Source organism: Salvelinus fontinalis, unplaced genomic scaffold (assembly GCF_029448725.1).
Source record: "Salvelinus fontinalis isolate EN_2023a unplaced genomic scaffold, ASM2944872v1 scaffold_0018, whole genome shotgun sequence".
Lineage (NCBI taxonomy): Eukaryota > Metazoa > Chordata > Actinopteri > Salmoniformes > Salmonidae > Salvelinus > Salvelinus fontinalis.
In genome coordinates, this window is record NW_026600227.1 from 153,766 (window position 1) to 173,252 (window position 19,487).

Here is a 19,487-nt window from a genome sequence, read left to right on the forward strand (position 1 = left end):
AACAGCTGATGTTCTAAAAGAGCTGCAAAATCTGGATCCTACAGATCAGCTGGGCTAGACAATCTGGACCCTTTCTTTCTAAAATGATCTGCCAAAATTGTTGCAACCCCTATTAAAAGTAGCCTGTTCAACCTCTCTTTCATATTGTCTGAGATCCCCAAAGATTGTAAAGCTGTCGCGGTCATCCCCCTCTTCAAAGAGGGAGATACTCTTGAAACAAACTGTTATAAACCTATATCTATCCTCCCTGCCTTTCTAAAATCTTTCAAAGCCAAGTTAACAAACAGATCACCAAACATTTCGAATCCCACCGTACCTTCTCCACTATGCAATCCGGTTTCCGAGCTGGTTACGGGTGCACCTCAGCCACGCTCAAGGTCCTAAACAATATCATAACCACCATCGATAAAAAATAGTACTGTGCAGCCGTCTTCATCAACCTGGCCAAGGCTTTCGACTCTGTCCATCACCGCATTCTTATCGGCAGACTCAACATCCTTGGTTTCTCAAATGACTGCCTCGCCTGGTTCACCAACTATTTCTCAGATAGAGTTCAGTATGTCAAATCGGAGGGCCTGATGTCTGGACCTCTGGCAGTCTCTATGGGGGTGCCACAGGGTTCAATTCTCGTGCTGACTCTTTTCTCTGTATACATCAATGATGTCGCTCTTGCTGATGTTGATTCTCTGATCCACCTCTATGCAGACGACACCGTTCTGTATACTTCTGGTCCTTCTTTGGACACTGTCTTAACAAACCTCCGAACGAGTTTCAACGCCATACAACACTCCTTCCGCGGCCTCCAACTGCTTTTAAATGGTAGTAATACTAAATGCATGCTCTTCAACCGATCGCTGCCCTCACCCGCCCGCCCGACTAGCATCACTACTCTGGACGGTTCTAACTTCGAATATGTGGACAACTAGAAATACCTAGGTGTCTGGTTAGACTGTAAACTCTCCTTCCAGACTCATATTAAGCATCTCCAACCCAAAATTAAATCTAGAATCGGCTTCCTATTTCGCAACAAAGCCTCCTTCACTCATGCTGCCAAACTTACCCTCGTAAAACTGACTATCCTACCGATCCTTGACTTCGGTGATGTCATTTACAAAATAGCCTCCATCACTCTACTCAGCAAACTGGATGTAGTCTATCACAGTGCCGTCCGTTTTGTCACCAAAGCCCCATATACTACCCACCACTGCAACCTGAATGCTCTCGTTGGCTGGCCCTCACTACATATTCATCGCCAAACCCACTGGCTCTAGGTCATCGATAAGTCTCTGCTAGGTAAAGCCCCGCCTTAGCTCACTGGTCACCATAGCAGCACCCACCCGTAGCACGCGCTCCAGCAGGTATTGGCTTTCCAGTTCTCTGCCGCCAATGACTGGAACGAACTGCAAAAATCACTGAAGCTGGAGACTCATATCTCCCTCTCTAACTTTAAGCATCAGCTGTCAGAGCAGCTTACTGATCACTGCACCTGTACACAGCCAATCTGTAAATAGCACACCCAACTACCTCATCCACATATTCTTATTTATCCTCTTGCTCTTTTGCACCCCAGTATCTCTACCTGCACACATCATCTGCACATCTATCACTCCAGTGTTAATTCTAAATTGTAATTATTTCGCCTCAATGGCCTATTTATTGCCTTACCTCCTTACTCTTCTACATTTGCACACACTGTACATAGATTTTTCTATTGTGTTATTGACTGTACGTTTGTTCATGTTTAACTCTCTGTTGTTGCTTTTGTCGCACTGCTTTGCTTTATCTTGGCCAGGTCGCAGTTGTAAATGAGAACTTGTTCTTAACTGGCCTACTTGGCCAAATAAAGGTGAAAAAAAATAAAAAATGAGGCCCCAGCATACAGTAAACTCATCCAAGACAAAAAATCATCCCAAAACCAAAGGATTTCATTGTTTTGAACAAGTCCTGGTGGTCCACATGATCAAAAGTCTTCTCCTGATCCATAGCAAGCAAACCCACATTCACATCAGACAGTTTACAAAATGTCTAAAACCTGTCTTATTAGAACCAAGTCATCAACGATAGAGTGGTCAGGTCCACAGTAAGACTGGTCCTTGTGGACCAACAGCCCCAGACACTATTAGAACCAAGTCATCAACGATAGAGTGGTCAGGTCCACAGTAAGACTGGTCCTTGTGGACCAACAGCCCCAGACACTATTAGAACCAAGTCATCAACGATAGAGTGGTCAGGTCCACAGTAAGACGGGTCCTTGTGAACCAACAGCCCCAGACTTCAACCTGTTTCAGAGACACTTAGATATCATTTTATATTCTGCACATAGAAATGTAACAGGTTGGCAGTTTTTTTTAAAAGAGCCAAATCCCCATTTTTTGGCAACAATGAAAGCACAGCACGTTGACAGGATACAGGAAGAGAACCCTCATGAAAAGAGTCACACACCACTTCATAAAAATCACTCCCAATAGTGCCTATAAAACTCAGATGGTAAACCATCGATGCCAGGGGCTCGGCCTGATGAGAGCTGCATAACTGCAGTGGACAGCTCCTGCAGAGTAATGTCAGAGTCCAAAGCAGCTCTCTGCTCAGGGCCCAATTGAGGAAGTCCATGTAACAACTGTTCAGCACACAGAGGATCAGAATCCTCCGCTTTGTAGAGTAGAAGTCCACGACATGTTGACGCATCTCCCCGTCATCCGTGGTCACCTTCCCATCAGGGAGACGAAGGCAGACCATCTGTTTGCATTGCAATGTTGCTTGTCCTAGTGGTTTTTAAAAAAGAGCTAGGAGCATCCATATCGTTGATGTTAGCAAAGCAAGACCTAATCAAGACACCCTTCACTCTTTCATGTAGAAACGACCTCAGTTCATGTCTCTTATCCTGTAAGGTCATGACTAGTCCGGGGTCATTCTGAGTGAGCAACTTCAGTTCAATAGATTTGATGTCCTGTTCAAGGGCCCTGATAGTCTCTTTAACTTCAATACTAGACAGAGCAGAATACTGTTGACAAAACGTTCATATTTGGGCCTTCCCAACCTCCCACCATTGTCTCAAGGACTCAACATTACATTTAATAACCCTCAATTTTTCCAAAAACCAAAAAACGTTTCACAAAACATGGCGTCATTTAATAAATTATCATTAAAATACCGATAAGGTGATGACCTTTGTGGACAGGACAAGTAAATATCAACAGTAACAATATGGTGATCATAGAAACCCACAGGAGTAATATTACACCTTCCACCCCTACTACAGTAGAGATCAGATACATACAACCTGTCTAACCTTCCAGCCCTACTACAGTAGAGATCAGATACAACCTGTCTAACCTTCCAACCCTACTACAGTAGAGATCAGATACATACAACCTGTCTAACCTTCCAACCCTACTACAGTAGTGATCAGATACATACAACCTGTCTAACCTTCCAACCCTACTACAGATCAGATACAACCTGTCTAACCTTCCAACCCTACTACAGTAGAGATCAGATACAACCTGTCTAACCTTCCAACCCTACTACAGTAGAGATCAGATACAACCTGTCTAACCTTCCAACCCTACTACAGTAGTGATCAGATACATACAACCTGTCTAACCTTCCAACCCTACTACAGATCAGATACAACCTGTCTAACCTTCCAACCCTACTACAGTAGAGATCAGATACAACCTGTCTAACCTTCCAACCCTACTACAGTAGAGATCAGATACAACCTGTCTAACCTTCCAACCCTACTACAGTAGAGATCAGATACAACCTGTCTAACCTTCCAACCCTACTACAGTAGAGATCAGATACAACCTGTCTAACCTTCCAACCCTACTACAGTAGAGATCAGATACAACCTGTCTAACCTTCCAACCCTACTACAGTAGTGATCAGATACATACAACCTGTCTAACCTTCCAACCCTACTACAGATCAGATACATACAACCTGTCTAACCTTCCAGCCCTACTACAGTAGAGATCAGATACATACAACCTGTCTAACCTTCCAGCCCTACTACAGTAGAGATCAGATACATACAACCTGTCTAACCTTCCAGCCCTACTACAGTAGTGATCAGATACATATAACCTGTCTAACCTTCCAACCCTACTACAGTAGAGATCAGATACAACCTGTCTAACCTTCCAGCCCTACTACAGTAGAGATCAGATACATACAACCTGTCTAACCTTCCAGCCCTACTACAGATCAGATACATACAACCTGTCTAACCTTCCAACCCTACTACAGATCAGATACATACAACCTGTCTAACCTTCCAACCCTACTACAGTAGTGATCAGATACATATAACCTGTCTAACCTTCCAACCCTACTACAGTAGAGATCAGATACAACCTGTCTAACCTTCCAGCCCTACTACAGTAGAGATCAGATACAACCTGTCTAACCTTCCAACCCTACTACAGATCAGATACAACCTGTCTAACCTTCCAACCCTACTACAGTAGAGATCAGATACAACCTGTCTAACCTTCCAACCCTACTACAGTAGAGATCAGATACATACAACCTGTCTAACCTTCCAACCCTACTACAGTAGAGATCAGATACATACAACCTGTCTAACCTTCCAACCCTACTACAGTAGAGATCAGATACAACCTGTCTAACCTTCCAACCCTACTACAGTAGAGATCAGATACATACAACCTGTCTAACCTTCCAACCCTACTACAGTAGAGATCAGATACAACCTGTCTAACCTTCCAACCCTACTACAGTAGAGATCAGATACATACAACCTGTCTAACCTTCCAACCCTACTACAGTAGAGATCAGATACAACCTGTCTAACCTTCCAACCCTACTACAGTAGAGATCAGATACAACCTGTCTAACCTTCCAACCCTACTACAGTAGAGATCAGATACATACAACCTGTCTAACCTTCCAACCCTACTACAGTAGAGATCAGATACATACAACCTGTCTAACCTTCCAGCCCTACTACAGTAGAGATCAGATACAACCTGTCTAACCTTCCAACCCTACTACAGATCAGATACAACCTGTCTAACCTTCCAACCCTACTACAGTAGAGATCAGATACAACCTGTCTAACCTTCCAACCCTACTACAGTAGAGATCAGATTCAACCTGTCTAACCTTCCAACCCTACTACAGTAGAGATCAGATACAACCTGTCTAACCTTCCAACCCTACTACAGTAGAGATCAGATACAACCTGTCTAACCTTCCAACCCTACTACAGTAGTGATCAGATATATACAACCTGTCTAACCTTCCAACCCTACTACAGTAGAGATCAGATACATACAACCTGTCTAACCTTCCAACCCTACTACAGATCAGATACAACCTGTCTAACCTTCCAACCCTACTACAGATCAGATACAACCTGTCTAACCTTCCAACCCTACTACAGTAGAGATCAGATACAACCTGTCTAACCTTCCAACCCTACTACAGTAGAGATCAGATACAACCTGTCTAACCTTCCAACCCTACTACAGTAGAGATCAGATACATACAACCTGTCTAACCTTCCAACCCTACTACAGATCAGATACATACAACCTGTCTAACCTTCCAACCCTACTACAGATCAGATACATACAACCTGTCTAACCTTCCAACCCTACTACAGATCAGATACATACAACCTGTCTCACCTTCCAACCCTACTACAGTAGTGATCAGATACATACAACCTGCCTCAGCTTCTAGGACCTTCTTCTTCTACCTTCTCCTAGTATTGTGATAGCGGTGTGGTAGTATTGTGGTAGTGGTGTGGTAGTATTATGGTAGTGGTGTGGTAGTATTATGGTAGTGGTAGTATTGTGGTAGTGGTGTGGTAGTGGTGTGGTAGTGGTGTGGTAGTATTGTGGTAGTATTATGGTAGTGGTGTGGTAGTATTATGGTAGTGGTGTGGTAGTATTGTGGTGTGGTAGTATTGTGATAGTGGTGTGGTAGTATTATGGCAGTGGTGTGGTAGTATTGTGGTAGTGGTGTGGTAGTATTGTGATAGTATTGTGATAGTGGTGTGGTAGTATTGTGGTTGTGGTGTGGTAGTATTGTGGTAGTATTGTGATAGTGGTGTGGTAGTATTGTGATAGTGGTGTGGTAGTATTGTGGGAGTGGTGTGGTAGTATTATGGTAGTGGTGTGGTAGTGGTGTGGTAGTATTGTGGTGTGGTAGTAGTGTGGTAGTGGTGTGGTAGTAGTGTGGTAGTGGTGTGGTAGTATTGTGGTAGTGGTGTGGTAGTATTGTGGTAGTGGTGTGGTAGTATTGTGATAGTGGTGTGGTAGTATTGTGGTGTGGTAGTATTGTGGTAGTGGTGTGGTAGTATTATGGTAGTGGTGTGGTAGTATTGTGGTAGTATTGTGATAGTGGTGTGGTAGTATTGTGGTAGTGGTGTGGTAGTATTGTGGTAGTGGTGTGGTAGTGGTGTGGTAGTATTGTGGTAGTGGTGTGGTAGTATTGTGATAGTGGTGTGGTAGTATTGTGGTGTGGTAGTATTGTGGTAGTGGTGTGGTAGTATTATGGTAGTGGTGTGGTAGTATTGTGGGAGTGGTGTGGTAGTATTATGGTAGTGGTGTGGTAGTATTGTGATAGTATTGTGATAGTGCTGTGGTAGTATTGTGGTGTGGTAGTGGTGTGGTAGCGGTGTGGTAGTATTGTGATAGTGGTGTGGTAGTATTATGGTAGTGGTGTGGTAGTATTATGGTAGTGGTAGTATTGTGGTAGTGGTGTGGTGTGGTAGTATTGTGATAGTGCTGTGGTAGTATTGTGGTAGTGGTGTGGTAGTATTGTGGTAGTGGTGTGGTAGTATTGTGATAGTATTGTGATAGTGATGTGGTAGTATTGTGGTAGTGGTGTGGTAGTATTGTGGTAGTGGTGTGGTAGTATTGTGGTAGTATTGTGATAGTGGTGTGGTAGTATTGTGGTAGTGGTGTGGTAGTAGTATGGTAGTGGTGTGGTAGTATTGTGGTAGTGGTGTGGTAGTATTGTGATAGTGGTGTGGTAGTATTGTGGTGTGGTAGTATTGTGGTAGTGGTGTGGTAGTATTATGGTAGTGGTGTGGTAGTATTGTGGGAGTGGTGTGGTAGTATTATGGTAGTGGTGTGGTAGTGGTGTGGTAGTATTGTGGTGTGGTAGTATTGTGATAGTGGTGTGGTAGTATTATGGTGGTATTGTGGTAGTATTGTGATAGTGGTGTGGTAGTATTGTGGTAGTGGTGTGGTAGTATTGTGGTAGTGGTGTGGTAGTAGTGTGGTAGTGGTGTGGTAGTAGTGTGGTAGTGGTGTGGTAGTATTGTGATAGTGGTGTGGTAGTATTGTGGTGTGGTAGTATTGTGGTAGTGGTGTGGTAGTATTATGGTGGTGGTGTGGTAGTATTGTGGGAGTGGTGTGGTAGTATTATGGCAGTGGTGTGGTAGTATTGTGGTAGTGGTGTGGTAGTATTGTGGTGTGGTAGTATTGTGATAGTGGCGTGGTAGTATTATGGTAGTGGTGTGGTAGTATTGTGGTAGTGGTGTGGTAGTATTGTGGTAGTGGTGTGGTAGTATTATGGTAGTGGTGTGGTAGTGGTGTGGTAGTATTGTGGTAGTATTGTGGTAGTGGTGTGGTAGTATTGTGGTGTGGTAGTATTGGGGTAGTATTGTGGTAGTGGTGTGGTAGTGGTGTGGTAGTATTGTGGTAGCGCTGTGGTAGTATTGTGGTGTGGTAGTGGTGTGGTAGTATTGTGGTAGTGGTGTGGTAGTATTGTGGTAGTGGTGTGGTAGTATTGTGGTAGTGGTGTGGTAGTATTGTGGTAGTGGTGTGGTAGTATTGTGATAGTGGTGTGGTGTGGTTTATATTGTAATAGTGGTGTGGTAGTATTATGGTAGTTGTGTGGTAGTATTGTGGTAGTGGTGTGGTAGTATTCTGATAGTGGTGTGGTAGTATTATGGTAGTGGTGTGGTAGTATTGTGGTAGTGGTGTGGTAGTATTGTGGTAGCGGTGTGGTGTGGTAGTGGTGTGGTAGTGGTGTGGTAGTATTGTGATAGTGGTGTGGTAGTGGTGTGGTAGTATTGTGGTAGTGGTGTGGTAGTATTGTGGTAGTATTGTGATAGTGGTGTGGTAGTATTGTGGTAGTGGTGTGGTAGTAGTGTGGTAGTGGTGTGGTAGTAGTGTGGTAGTGGTGTGGTAGTATTGTGGTAGTGGTGTGGTAGTATTGTGGTAGTAGTGTGGTAGTATTGTGATAGTGGTGTGGTAGTATTGTGGTTTGGTAGTATTGTGGTAGTGGTGTGGTAGTATTATGGTAGTGGTGTGGTAGTATTGTGGTAGTATTGTGATAGTGGTAGTGGTAGTATTGTGGTAGTGGTGTGGTAGTAGTGTGGTAGTGGTGTGGTAGTATTGTGGTAGTGGTGTGGTAGTATTGTGATAGTGGTGTGGTAGTATTGTGGTGTGGTAGTATTGTGGTAGTGGTGTGGTAGTATTATGGTAGTGGTGTGGTAGTATTGTGGGAGTGGTGTGGTAGTATTATGGTAGTGGTGTGGTAGTGGTGTGGTAGCGGTGTGGTAGTATTGTGATAGTGGTGTGGTAGTATTATGGTAGTGGTGTGGTAGTATTATGGTAGTGGTAGTATTGTGGTAGTGGTGTGGTGTGGTAGTATTGTGATAGTGCTGTGGTAGTATTGTGGTAGTGGTGTGGTAGTATTGTGGTAGTGGTGTGGTAGTATTGTGATAGTATTGTGATAGTGCTGTGGTAGTATTGTGGTAGTGGTGTGGTAGTATTGTGGTAGTGGTGTGGTAGTATTGTGGTAGTATTGTGATAGTGGTGTGGTAGTATTGTGGTAGTGGTGTGGTAGTAGTATGGTAGTGGTGTGGTAGTATTGTGGTAGTGGTGTGGTAGTATTGTGATAGTGGTGTGGTAGTATTGTGGTGTGGTAGTATTGTGGTAGTGGTGTGGTAGTATTATGGTAGTGGTGTGGTAGTATTGTGGGAGTGGTGTGGTAGTATTATGGTAGTGGTGTGGTAGTGGTGTGGTAGTATTGTGGTGTGGTAGTATTGTGATAGTGGTGTGGTAGTATTATGGTGGTATTGTGGTAGTATTGTGATAGTGGTGTGGTAGTATTGTGGTAGTGGTGTGGTAGTATTGTGGTAGTGGTGTGGTAGTAGTGTGGTAGTGGTGTGGTAGTATTGTGATAGTGGTGTGATAGTGGTGTGGTAGTATTGTGGTGTGGTAGTATTGTGGTAGTGGTGTGGTAGTATTATGGTGGTGGTGTGGTAGTATTGTGGGAATGGTGTGGTAGTATTATGGTAGTGGTGTGGTAGTATTGTGGTAGTGGTGTGGTAGTATTGTGGTGTGGTAGTATTGTGATAGTGGCCTGGTAGTATTATGGTAGTGGTGTGGTAGTATTGTGGTAGTGGTGTGGTAGTATTGTGGTAGTGGTGTGGTAGTATTATGGTAGTGGTGTGGTAGTGGTGTGGTAGTATTGTGGTAGTATTGTGGTAGCGGTGTGGTAGTATTGTGGTGTGGTAGTATTGGGGTAGTATTGTGGTAGTGGTGTGGTAGTGGTGTGGTAGTATTGTGGTAGCGCTGTGGTAGTATTGTGGTGTGGTAGTGGTGTGGTAGTATTGTGGTAGTGGTGTGGTAGTATTGTGGTAGTGGTGTGGTAGTATTGTGGTAGTGGTGTGGTAGTATTGTGATAGTGGTGTGGTGTGGTTTATATTGTAATAGTGGTGTGGTAGTATTATGGTAGTTGTGTGGTAGTATTGTGGTAGTGGTGTGGTAGTATTCTGATAGTGGTGCGGTAGTATTATGGTAGTGATGCGGTAGTATTGTGGTAGTGGTGTGGTAGCATTGTTGTAGCGGTGTGGTTTTGGTAGTGGCATGGTAGTGGTGTGGTAGTATTGTGATAGTGGTGTGGTAGTGGTGTGGTAGTATTGTGGTAGTGGTGTGGTAGTATTGTGGTAGCGGTGTGGTAGTGGTGTGGTAGTGGTGTGGTAGTATTGTGGTAGTATTGTGGTAGTGGTGTGGTAGTGGTGTGGTAGTATTGTGGTAGTGGTGTGGTAGTATTGTGGTGTGGTAGTATTGTGATAGTGGCGTGGTAGTATTATGGTAGTGGTGTGGTAGTATTGTGGTAGTGGTGTGGTAGTATTGTGGTAGTGGTGTGGTAGTATTATGGTAGTGGTGTGGTAGTGGTGTGGTAGTATTGTGGTAGTATTGTGGTAGCATTGTTGTGTGGTAGTATCGTGGTAGTACTGTGGTAGTATTGTGGTAGTATTGTGGTAGTGGTGTGGTAGTACATCTCAGGGTTAGTGTTACCTGTATGCTTCTATGAGTCTTTCCACCTTTTGGGCCTCTCCCTGGACTCGGATGTGGGCTTGGAACTTCCTGAGAGCCTCGTCTAGTTCCAAGGCCGAGAAATCCATCTCGTCCACCACACAACTGGAGAAGAGAACTTTGGTATGAACATGGAGATATACATAGATACTATTTCTTCAACTGGAGAAGAGAACATTGGTATGATCAAGGAGCCATATGTACTACTGATTCTAAGACTGTCTGGGCTCCGTTAGTCTCAGTTTTAGCTGCGTGGGTACAGTACAGTATAAGGCAAGACAAAATATTTAAGTGCCTTCGAACGGGGTATGTTAGTAGGTGCCAGGCGCAACGGTTTGTGTTAAGAAGCCAGCAGCATACCACTGCTGGCTTGCTTCTGAAGCTAAGCAGGGTTGGTCCTGGTCAGGCCCTGGATGGGCGACCAGATGCTGCTGGAAGTGGTGTTGGAGGGCCAGTAGGAGGCACTCTTTCCTCTGGTCTAAAAAATATTCCAATGCCCCAGGGCAGTGTCCCCAATCACTGCCCTGGGGCATTGGGATATTTTGTAGGGTGTAGGGTGCCGTCTTTCGGATGGGACGTTAAACGGGTGTCCTGACTCTCTGAGGTCATTAAAGATCCCATGGCACTTATCGTAAGAGTAGGGGTGTTAACCCCGGTGTCCTGGCTAAATTCCCAATCTGGCCCTCAAACCATCATGGTCACCTAATAATCCCCAGTTTACAATTGGCTCATTCATCCCCCTCCTCTCCCCTGTAACTATTCCCCAGGTCGTTGCTGCAAATGAGAACGTGTTCTCAGTCAACTTACCTGGTAAAATAACGGTAAAAGGAAAAAAAAAAAAGAACTGCAAAGCTGCTGTTCTTTTTATGCTCAACAGTTTCCTGTGTGTATCAAGAATAGTTCACCACACAAACTGTGGGGAGCATTGGAGTCAACATGGGCCAGCTGCTCATTGAAATATATAAACGAACAGCTGATCATAGATGAGAGAATGAATGGAGGATTAGAAGACAGAAGCTGAGGGAGTTACATCAATCTAAAGAGGAGCATCAACATGGTGTTTAAGAAGGAGGATTTGTTGGGAAAGGGATGATGGTTTACTGCTGGGAGTTTTCCAAAGCTGGTCTTGTTGATTCAGTCTATGTAGCTGGTCTTGTTGATTCAGTCTATATAGCTGGTCTTGTTGATTCAGTCTATATAGCTGGTCTTGTTGATTCAGTCTATGTAGCTGGTCTTGATGATTCAGTCTATATAGCTGGTCTTGTTGATTCAGTCTGTGTAGCTGGTCTTGTTGATTCAGTCTATATAGCTGGTCTTGTTGATTCAGTCTATATAGCTGGTCTTGTTGATTCAGTCTATATAGCTGGTCTTGTTGATTCAGTCTATATAGCTGGTCTTGTTGATTCAGTCTATATAGCTGGTCTTGTTGATTCAGTCTATATAGCTGGTCTTGTTGATTCAGTCTATATAGCTGGTCTTGTTGATTCAGTCTATGTAGCTGGTCTTGATGATTCAGTCTATATAGCTGGTCTTGTTGATTCAGTCTGTGTAGCTGGTCTTGTTGATTCAGTCTATATAGCTGGTCTTGTTGATTCAGTCTATATAGCTGGTCTTGTTGATTCAGTCTATGTAGCTGGTCTTGTTGATTCAGTCTATGTAGCTGGTCTTGTTGATTCAGTCTATGTAGCTGGTCTTGTTGATTCAGTCTATATAGCTGGTCTTGTTGAAACAGAGACAGACAGACACACAGAGACAGACAGACACACAGAGACAGACAGACACACAGAGACAGACACACTGAGACAGACACACTGAGACAGACACACTGAGACAGACACACTGAGACAGACAGAGACACAGACTGACAGACACACAGACTGACAGACAACTCACTCCAGGACGTCTCTATTGAATTGTTTCTGCCTGTTCCCCAAGAACTCTCCAATCATCTGCCTGCTCAGGCCCTTCCTCTGGAGCAGGAAGTGAGCCACTCCCACTGGAGTGTCTGGGACAAACCCTCGATCAGTCAGGTACTGACAACCCTTCTCTGGCTTCCTGGAGGGGGAGAGAGAGAGAGTGAGGGGAGGAGAGAGAGAAGAAGAGAGAGCTTTATCATAATCAGGGATTTCTCTGTCTGAATATGTGTAAGAGAAGATGATTTGTGGTGAAGGTGGGGTTAGGGTGGGGTGGTAATGGTCGGCTCAGCTCCTGCTGGTCTGTAGGGGGCTTCCTGAGAGAAGATAGAAGGGGGTGGTAACGGTCGGCTCAGCTCCTATTAGTCTGTAGGGGGCTTCCTGAGAGAAAATAGAAGGGGTGGTAACGGTCGGCTCAGCTCCTGCTGGTCTATAAGCGGCTTCCTGAGAGAAGATAGAAGGGGGTGGTAACGGTCGGCTCAGCTCCTGCTGGTCTGTAGGGGGCTTCCTGAGAGAAGATATAAGGGGGTGGTAACGGTCGGCTCAGCTCCTATTAGTCTGTAGGGGGCTTCCTGAGAGAAGATAGAAGGGGGTGGTAACGGTCGGCTCAGCTCCTGCTGGTCTATAGGGGGCTTCCTGAGAGAAGATAGAAGGGGGTGGTAATGGTCGGCTCAGCTCCTGCTGGTCTGTAGGGGGCTTCCTGAGAGAAGATAGAAGGGGGTGGTAACGGTCGGCTCAGCTCCTGCTGGTCTGTAGGGGGCTTCCTGAGAGAAGATAGAAGGGGGTGGTAACAGTCGGCTCAGCTCCTGCTGGTCTATAAGGGGCTTCCTGAGAGAAGATAGAAGGGGGTGGTAACGGTCGGCTCAGCTCCTGCTGGTCTATAAGGGGCTTCCTGAGAGAAGATAGAAGGGGGTGGTAACGGTCGGCTCAGCTCCTGCTGGTCTGTAGGGGGCTTCCTGAGAGAAGATAGAAGGGGGTGGTAACGGTCGGCTCAGCTCCTGCTGGTCTGTAGGGGGCTTCCTGAGAGAAGATAGAAGGGGGTGGTAACGGTCGGCTCAGCTCCTGCTGGTCTATAGGGGGCTTCCTGAGAGAAGATAGAAGGGGGTGGTAACGGTCGGCTCAGCTCCTGCTGGTCTGTAGGGGGCTTCCTGAGAGAAGATAGAAGGGGGTGGTAACGGTCGGCTCAGCTCCTATTAGTCTGTAGGGGGCTTCCTGAGAGAAGATAGAAGGGGGTGGTAACGGTCGGCTCAGCTCCTGCTGGTCTATAGGGGGCTTCCTGAGAGAAGATAGAAAGGGGTGGTAACGGTCGGCTCAGCTCCTGCTGGTCTATAGGGGGCTTCCTGAGAGAAGATAGAAGGGGGTGGTAACGGTCGGCTCAGCTCCTGCTGGTCTATAGGGGGCTTCCTGAGAGAAGATAGAAGGGGGTGGTAATGGTCGGCTCAGCTCCTGCTGGTCTGTAGGGGGCTTCCTGAGAGAAGATAGAAGGGGGTGGTAACGGTCGGCTCAGCTCCTGCTGGTCTATAGGGGGCTTCCTGAGAGAAGATAGAAGGGGGTGGTAATGGTCGGCTCAGCTCCTGCTGGTCTGTAGGGGGCTTCCTGAGAGAAGATAGAAGGGGGTGGTAACGGTCGGCTCAGCTCCTGCTGGTCTGTAGGGGGCTTCCTGAGAGAAGATAGAAGGGGGTGGTAACGGTCGGCTCAGCTCCTGCTGGTCTGTAGGGGGCTTCCTGAGAGAAGATAGAAGGGGGTGGTAACGGTCGGCTCAGCTCCTGCTGGTCTATAAGGGGCTTCCTGAGAGAAGATAGAAGGGGGTGGTAACGGTCGGCTCAGCTCCTGCTGGTCTATAAGGGGCTTCCTGAGAGAAGATAGAAGGGGGTGGTAACGGTCGGCTCAGCTCCTGCTGGTCTGTAGGGGGCTTCCTGAGAGAAGATAGAAGGGGGTGGTAACGGTCGGCTCAGCTCCTGCTGGTCTGTAGGGGGCTTCCTGAGAGAAGATAGAAGGGGGTGGTAACGGTCGGCTCAGCTCCTGCTGGTCTATAGGGGGCTTCCTGAGAGAAGATAGAAGGGGGTGGTAACGGTCGGCTCAGCTCCTGCTGGTCTGTAGGGGGCTTCCTGAGAGAAGATAGAAGGGGGTGGTAACGGTCGGCTCAGCTCCTATTAGTCTGTAGGGGGCTTCCTGAGAGAAGATAGAAGGGGGTGGTAACGGTCGGCTCAGCTCCTGCTGGTCTATAGGGGGCTTCCTGAGAGAAGATAGAAAGGGGTGGTAACGGTCGGCTCAGCTCCTGCTGGTCTATAGGGGGCTTCCTGAGAGAAGATAGAAGGGGGTGGTAACGGTCGGCTCAGCTCCTGCTGGTCTGTAGGGGGCTTCCTGAGAGAAGATAGAAGGGGGTGGTAACGGTCGGCTCAGCTCCTGCTGGTCTATAGGGGGCTTCCTGAGAGAAGATAGAAGGGGGTGGTAACGGTCGGCTCAGCTCCTGCTGGTCTGTAGGGGGCTTCCTGAGAGAAGATAGAAGGGGGTGGTAACAGTCGGCTCAGCTCCTGCTGGCCTGTAGGGGGCTTCCTGAGAGAAGATAGAAGGGGGTGGTAACAGTCGGCTCAGCTCCTGCAAGTCTATAGGGGGCTTCCTGAGAGAAGATAGAAGGGGGTGGTAACGGTCGGCTCAGCTCCTGCTGGTCTGTAGGGGGCTTCCTGAGAGAAGATAGAAGGGGGTGGTAACGGTCGGCTCAGCTCCTGCTGGTCTATAGGGGGCTTCCTGAGAGAAGATAGAAGGGGTGGTAACGGTCGGCTCAGCTCCTATTAGTCTGTAAGGGGCTTCCTGAGAGAAGATAGAAGGGGGTGGTAACGGTCGGCTCAGCTCCTGCTGGTCTGTAGGGGGCTTCCTGAGAGAAGATAGAAGGGGGTGGTAACGGTCGGCTCAGCTCCTGCTGGTCTGTAGGGGGCTTCCTGAGAGAAGATAGAAGGGGGTGGTAATGGTCGGCTCAGCTCCTGCTGGTCTGTAGGGGGCTTCCTGAGAGAAGATAGAAGGGGGTGGTAACAGTCGGCTCAGCTCCTGCTGGCCTGTAGGGGGCTTCCTGAGAGAAGATAGAAGGGGGTGGTAACAGTCGGCTCAGCTCCTGCTGGTCTATAGGGGGCTTCCTGAGAGAAGATAGAAGGGGGTGGTAACAGTCGGCTCAGCTCCTGCTGGTCTGTAGGGGGCTTCCTGAGAGAAGATAGAAGGGGGTGGTAACGGTCGGCTCAGCTCCTGCTGGTCTGTAGGGGGCTTCCTGAGAGAAGATAGAAGGGGGTGGTAACGGTCGGCTCAGCTCCTGCTGGTCTATAGGGGGCTTCCTGAGAGAAGATAGAAGGGGTGGTAACGGTCGGCTCAGCTCCTATTAGTCTGTAAGGGGCTTCCTGAGAGAAGATAGAAGGGGGTGGTAACGGTCGGCTCAGCTCCTGCTGGTCTGTAGGGGGCTTCCTGAGAGAAGATAGAAGGGGGTGGTAACGGTCGGCTCAGCTCCTGCTGGTCTGTAGGGGGCTTCCTGAGAGAAGATAGAAGGGGGTGGTAATGGTCGGCTCAGCTCCTATTAGTCTGTAAGGGGCTTCCTGAGAGAAGATAGAAGGGGGTGGTAACGGTCGGCTCAGCTCCTATTAGTCTGTAAGGGGCTTCCTGAGAGAAGATAGAAGGGGGTGGTAACGGTCGGCTCAGCTCCTGCTGGTCTGTAGGGGGCTTCCTGAGAGAAGATAGAAGGGGGTGGTAACGGTCGGCTCAGCTCCTGCTGGTCTATAGGGGGCTTCCTGAGAGAAGATAGAAGGGGTGGTAACGGTCGGCTCAGCTCCTATTAGTCTGTAAGGGGCTTCCTGAGAGAAGATAGAAGGGGGTGGTAACGGTCGGCTCAGCTCCTGCTGGTCTGTAGGGGGCTTCCTGAGAGAAGATAGAAGGGGGTGGTAACGGTCGGCTCAGCTCCTGCTGGTCTGTAGGGGGCTTCCTGAGAGAAGATAGAAGGGGGTGGTAATGGTCGGCTCAGCTCCTGCTGGTCTGTAGGGGGCTTCCTGAGAGAAGATAGAAGGGGGTGGTAACAGTCGGCTCAGCTCCTGCTGGCCTGTAGGGGGATTCCTGAGAGAAGATAGAAGGGGGTGGTAACAGTCGGCTCAGCTCCTGCTGGTCTATAGGGGGCTTCCTGAGAGAAGATAGAAGGGGGTGGTAACAGTCGGCTCAGCTCCTGCTGGTCTGTAGGGGGCTTCCTGAGAGAAGATAGAAGGGGGTGGTAACGGTCGGCTCAGCTCCTGCTGGTCTGTAGGGGGCTTCCTGAGAGAAGATAGAAGGGGGTGGTAACGGTCGGCTCAGCTCCTGCTGGTCTATAGGGGGCTTCCTGAGAGAAGATAGAAGGGGTGGTAACGGTCGGCTCAGCTCCTATTAGTCTGTAAGGGGCTTCCTGAGAGAAGATAGAAGGGGGTGGTAACGGTCGGCTCAGCTCCTGCTGGTCTGTAGGGGGCTTCCTGAGAGAAGATAGAAGGGGGTGGTAACGGTCGGCTCAGCTCCTGCTGGTCTGTAGGGGGCTTCCTGAGAGAAGATAGAAGGGGGTGGTAATGGTCGGCTCAGCTCCTATTAGTCTGTAAGGGGCTTCCTGAGAGAAGATAGAAGGGGGTGGTAACGGTCGGCTCAGCTCCTATTAGTCTGTAAGGGGCTTCCTGAGAGAAGATAGAAGGGGGTGGTAACGGTCGGCTCAGCTCCTGCTGGTCTATAGGGGGCTTCCTGAGAGAAGATAGAAGGGGTGGTAACGGTCGGCTCAGCTCCTATTAGTCTGTAAGGGGCTTCCTGAGAGAAGATAGAAGGGGGTGGTAACGGTCGGCTCAGCTCCTGCTGGTCTGTAGGGGGCTTCCTGAGAGAAGATAGAAGGGGGTGGTAACGGTCGGCTCAGCTCCTGCTGGTCTGTAGGGGGCTTCCTGAGAGAAGATAGAAGGGGGTGGTAATGGTCGGCTCAGCTCCTATTAGTCTGTAAGGGGCTTCCTGAGAGAAGATAGAAGGGGGTGGTAACGGTCGGCTCAGCTCCTATTAGTCTGTAAGGGGCTTCCTGAGAGAAGATAGAAGGGGGTGGTAACGGTCGGCTCAGCTCCTGCTGGTCTATAGGGGGCTTCCTGAGAGAAGATAGAAGGGGTGGTAACGGTCGGCTCAGCTCCTATTAGTCTGTAAGGGGCTTCCTGAGAGAAGATAGAAGGGGGTGGTAACGGTCGGCTCAGCTCCTATTAGTCTGTAAGGGGCTTCCTGAGAGAAGATAGAAGGGGTGGTAACGGCCGAATAACCAAAATGTAGACATTGGATGGTTTTGTACGTTTCTGAATATATAGGCTGAATACAACAGTATAACTCGGTTTACATCCAAAACCTAAATATTAGCTTTGGATCCATTTATGTTCTATATTGAAGAGCCGACCGTTCAAACACACACACACACACACACACACACACACACACACACACACACACACACACACACACACACACACACACACACAAACACACACACACACACACACACTCAGTCCAATCACACACACACTCAGTTCAATCACACACACACTCAGTTCAATCACACAGAGACACACACACGCTCAGTTCAATCACACACACACTCAGTCCAATCAAACACTTACAGAGAATAACACAGTCAGTCAGTCCAATCCTGCTGTAAGACGCGACTAAAATATTGCCAATAGGTCTTTAGTAGTAATCTGGTTATGGCTAGCTGGTTAGCGATGCGTGCTAGGTCTTTAGTAGTAATCTGGTTATGGCTAGCTGGTTAGCGATGCGTGCTAGGTCTTTAGTAGTAATCAATGTATCGCTGATGTGTCCGGTGTGAAATGGCTAGCTGGTTAGCAATGAGTGCTAGGTCTTTAGCAGTAATCAATGTATCGCTGATGTGTCCGGTGTGAAATGGCTAGCTGGTTAGCAATGCGTGCTAGGTCTTTAGTAGTAATCAATGTATCGCTGATGTGTCCGGTGTGAAATGGCTAGCTGGTTAGCGATGCGTGCTTGGTCTTTAGTAGTAATCAATGTATCGCTGATGTGTCCGGTGTGAAATGGCTAACTGGTTAGCGATGCGTGCTAGGTCTTTAGCAGTAATCAATGTATCGCTGATGTGTCCGGTGTGAAATGGCTAGCTGGTTAGCGATGCGTGCTATGTCTTTAGCAGTAATCAATGTATCGCTGATGTGTCCGGTGTGAAATGGCTAGCTGGTTAGCGATGCGTGCTAGGTCTTTAGCAGTAATCAATGTATCGCTGATGTGTCCGGTGTGAAATGGCTAGCTGGTTAGCGATGCGTGCTAGTAGCGTTTCAATAAGTGACACCACGCGCTCTGAGACCTTGAAGTAGTTGTTTCCCTTGTTCTGCAAGGGCCACGGCTTTAGTGGAGAGATAAGTCACAAAGCATCGTGGGATGCAGTTGCTGATGTGTTCAGAGGGTCCCTGGTTCAATCCGTCAACATTTTGGAAAACGGTAAAATCTCTGATGTGGTGTACTTCCTCTTCTTCGCCCAACAAACACATTCAGACTCTGGCTCCATTATGGACAACATTGCTAACATTGATGGCAATCTTTTTGAAAGAGCGTCTGGCCCTACCGTCTCTAAGGGATGAATGCTGGTTCTAGAATTGTAACGTTTGACTCTGAAAATGGTAGGGAAGTTTTTTCACTTCGGGAATTCACAGAAAAATAAGTCCTTGATGCCTTACTTGCAATAGATACCAAGAAATCAAAGGGGACTAACCAATAGATGCCAAGAAATCAAAGGGGACTAACCAATAGATACCAAGAAATCAAAGGGGACTAACCAATAGATGCTAAGAAATCAACAGGGACTAACCAATAGGAGCCATGTCTTCTCAAGTGTGCTGCCACCTTCATTGATGGTTCAGTAACCCATATCATAAATCTAACATTGTTAGGTTAAAAAATCCTCAGCAATTTACACACAATACCCCATGATGAGAGAGTGAAAGGTGGAATCCACCTGTGGTAAATTTAATTGATTGGACATGATTATGAAAGGCACACGCCTGTCTATACAAGGTCTCACAGTTGACAGTATATGTCAGAGCAACAACCAAGCAATGAGGTTGAAGGAAATGATCTCCTCTATCTCTAGTCAGCATGAAGCAAATTGTGCAGTCAACCTTTCTACCTGTTGTTATGGTGACACTATGTATCAACCTTTCTATCTGTTGTTATGGTGATACTATTATCAACCTTTCTACCTGTTGTTATGGTGATACTATTATCAAAGTGC

At 47.3% G+C, this 19,487-nt stretch overlaps 1 protein-coding gene across 2 annotated transcripts in view; it reads right to left on the reverse strand.

The window, feature by feature from the left end:
* LOC129842152 (IQ motif and SEC7 domain-containing protein 1-like) overlaps positions 1-19,487 on the reverse strand; it is a 274,873-nt gene that overhangs the window by 62,004 nt on the left and 193,382 nt on the right. For both annotated transcript variants that reach the window (XM_055910566.1, XM_055910567.1), the window contains exons 5-6: positions 12,207-12,368; positions 10,296-10,418 (exon numbers count right to left, since the gene is read on the reverse strand). In XM_055910566.1, coding sequence (XP_055766541.1) covers positions 10,296-10,418; positions 12,207-12,368 — 285 coding nt within the window. The remainder of the gene's footprint in view (positions 1-10,295; positions 10,419-12,206; positions 12,369-19,487) is intronic.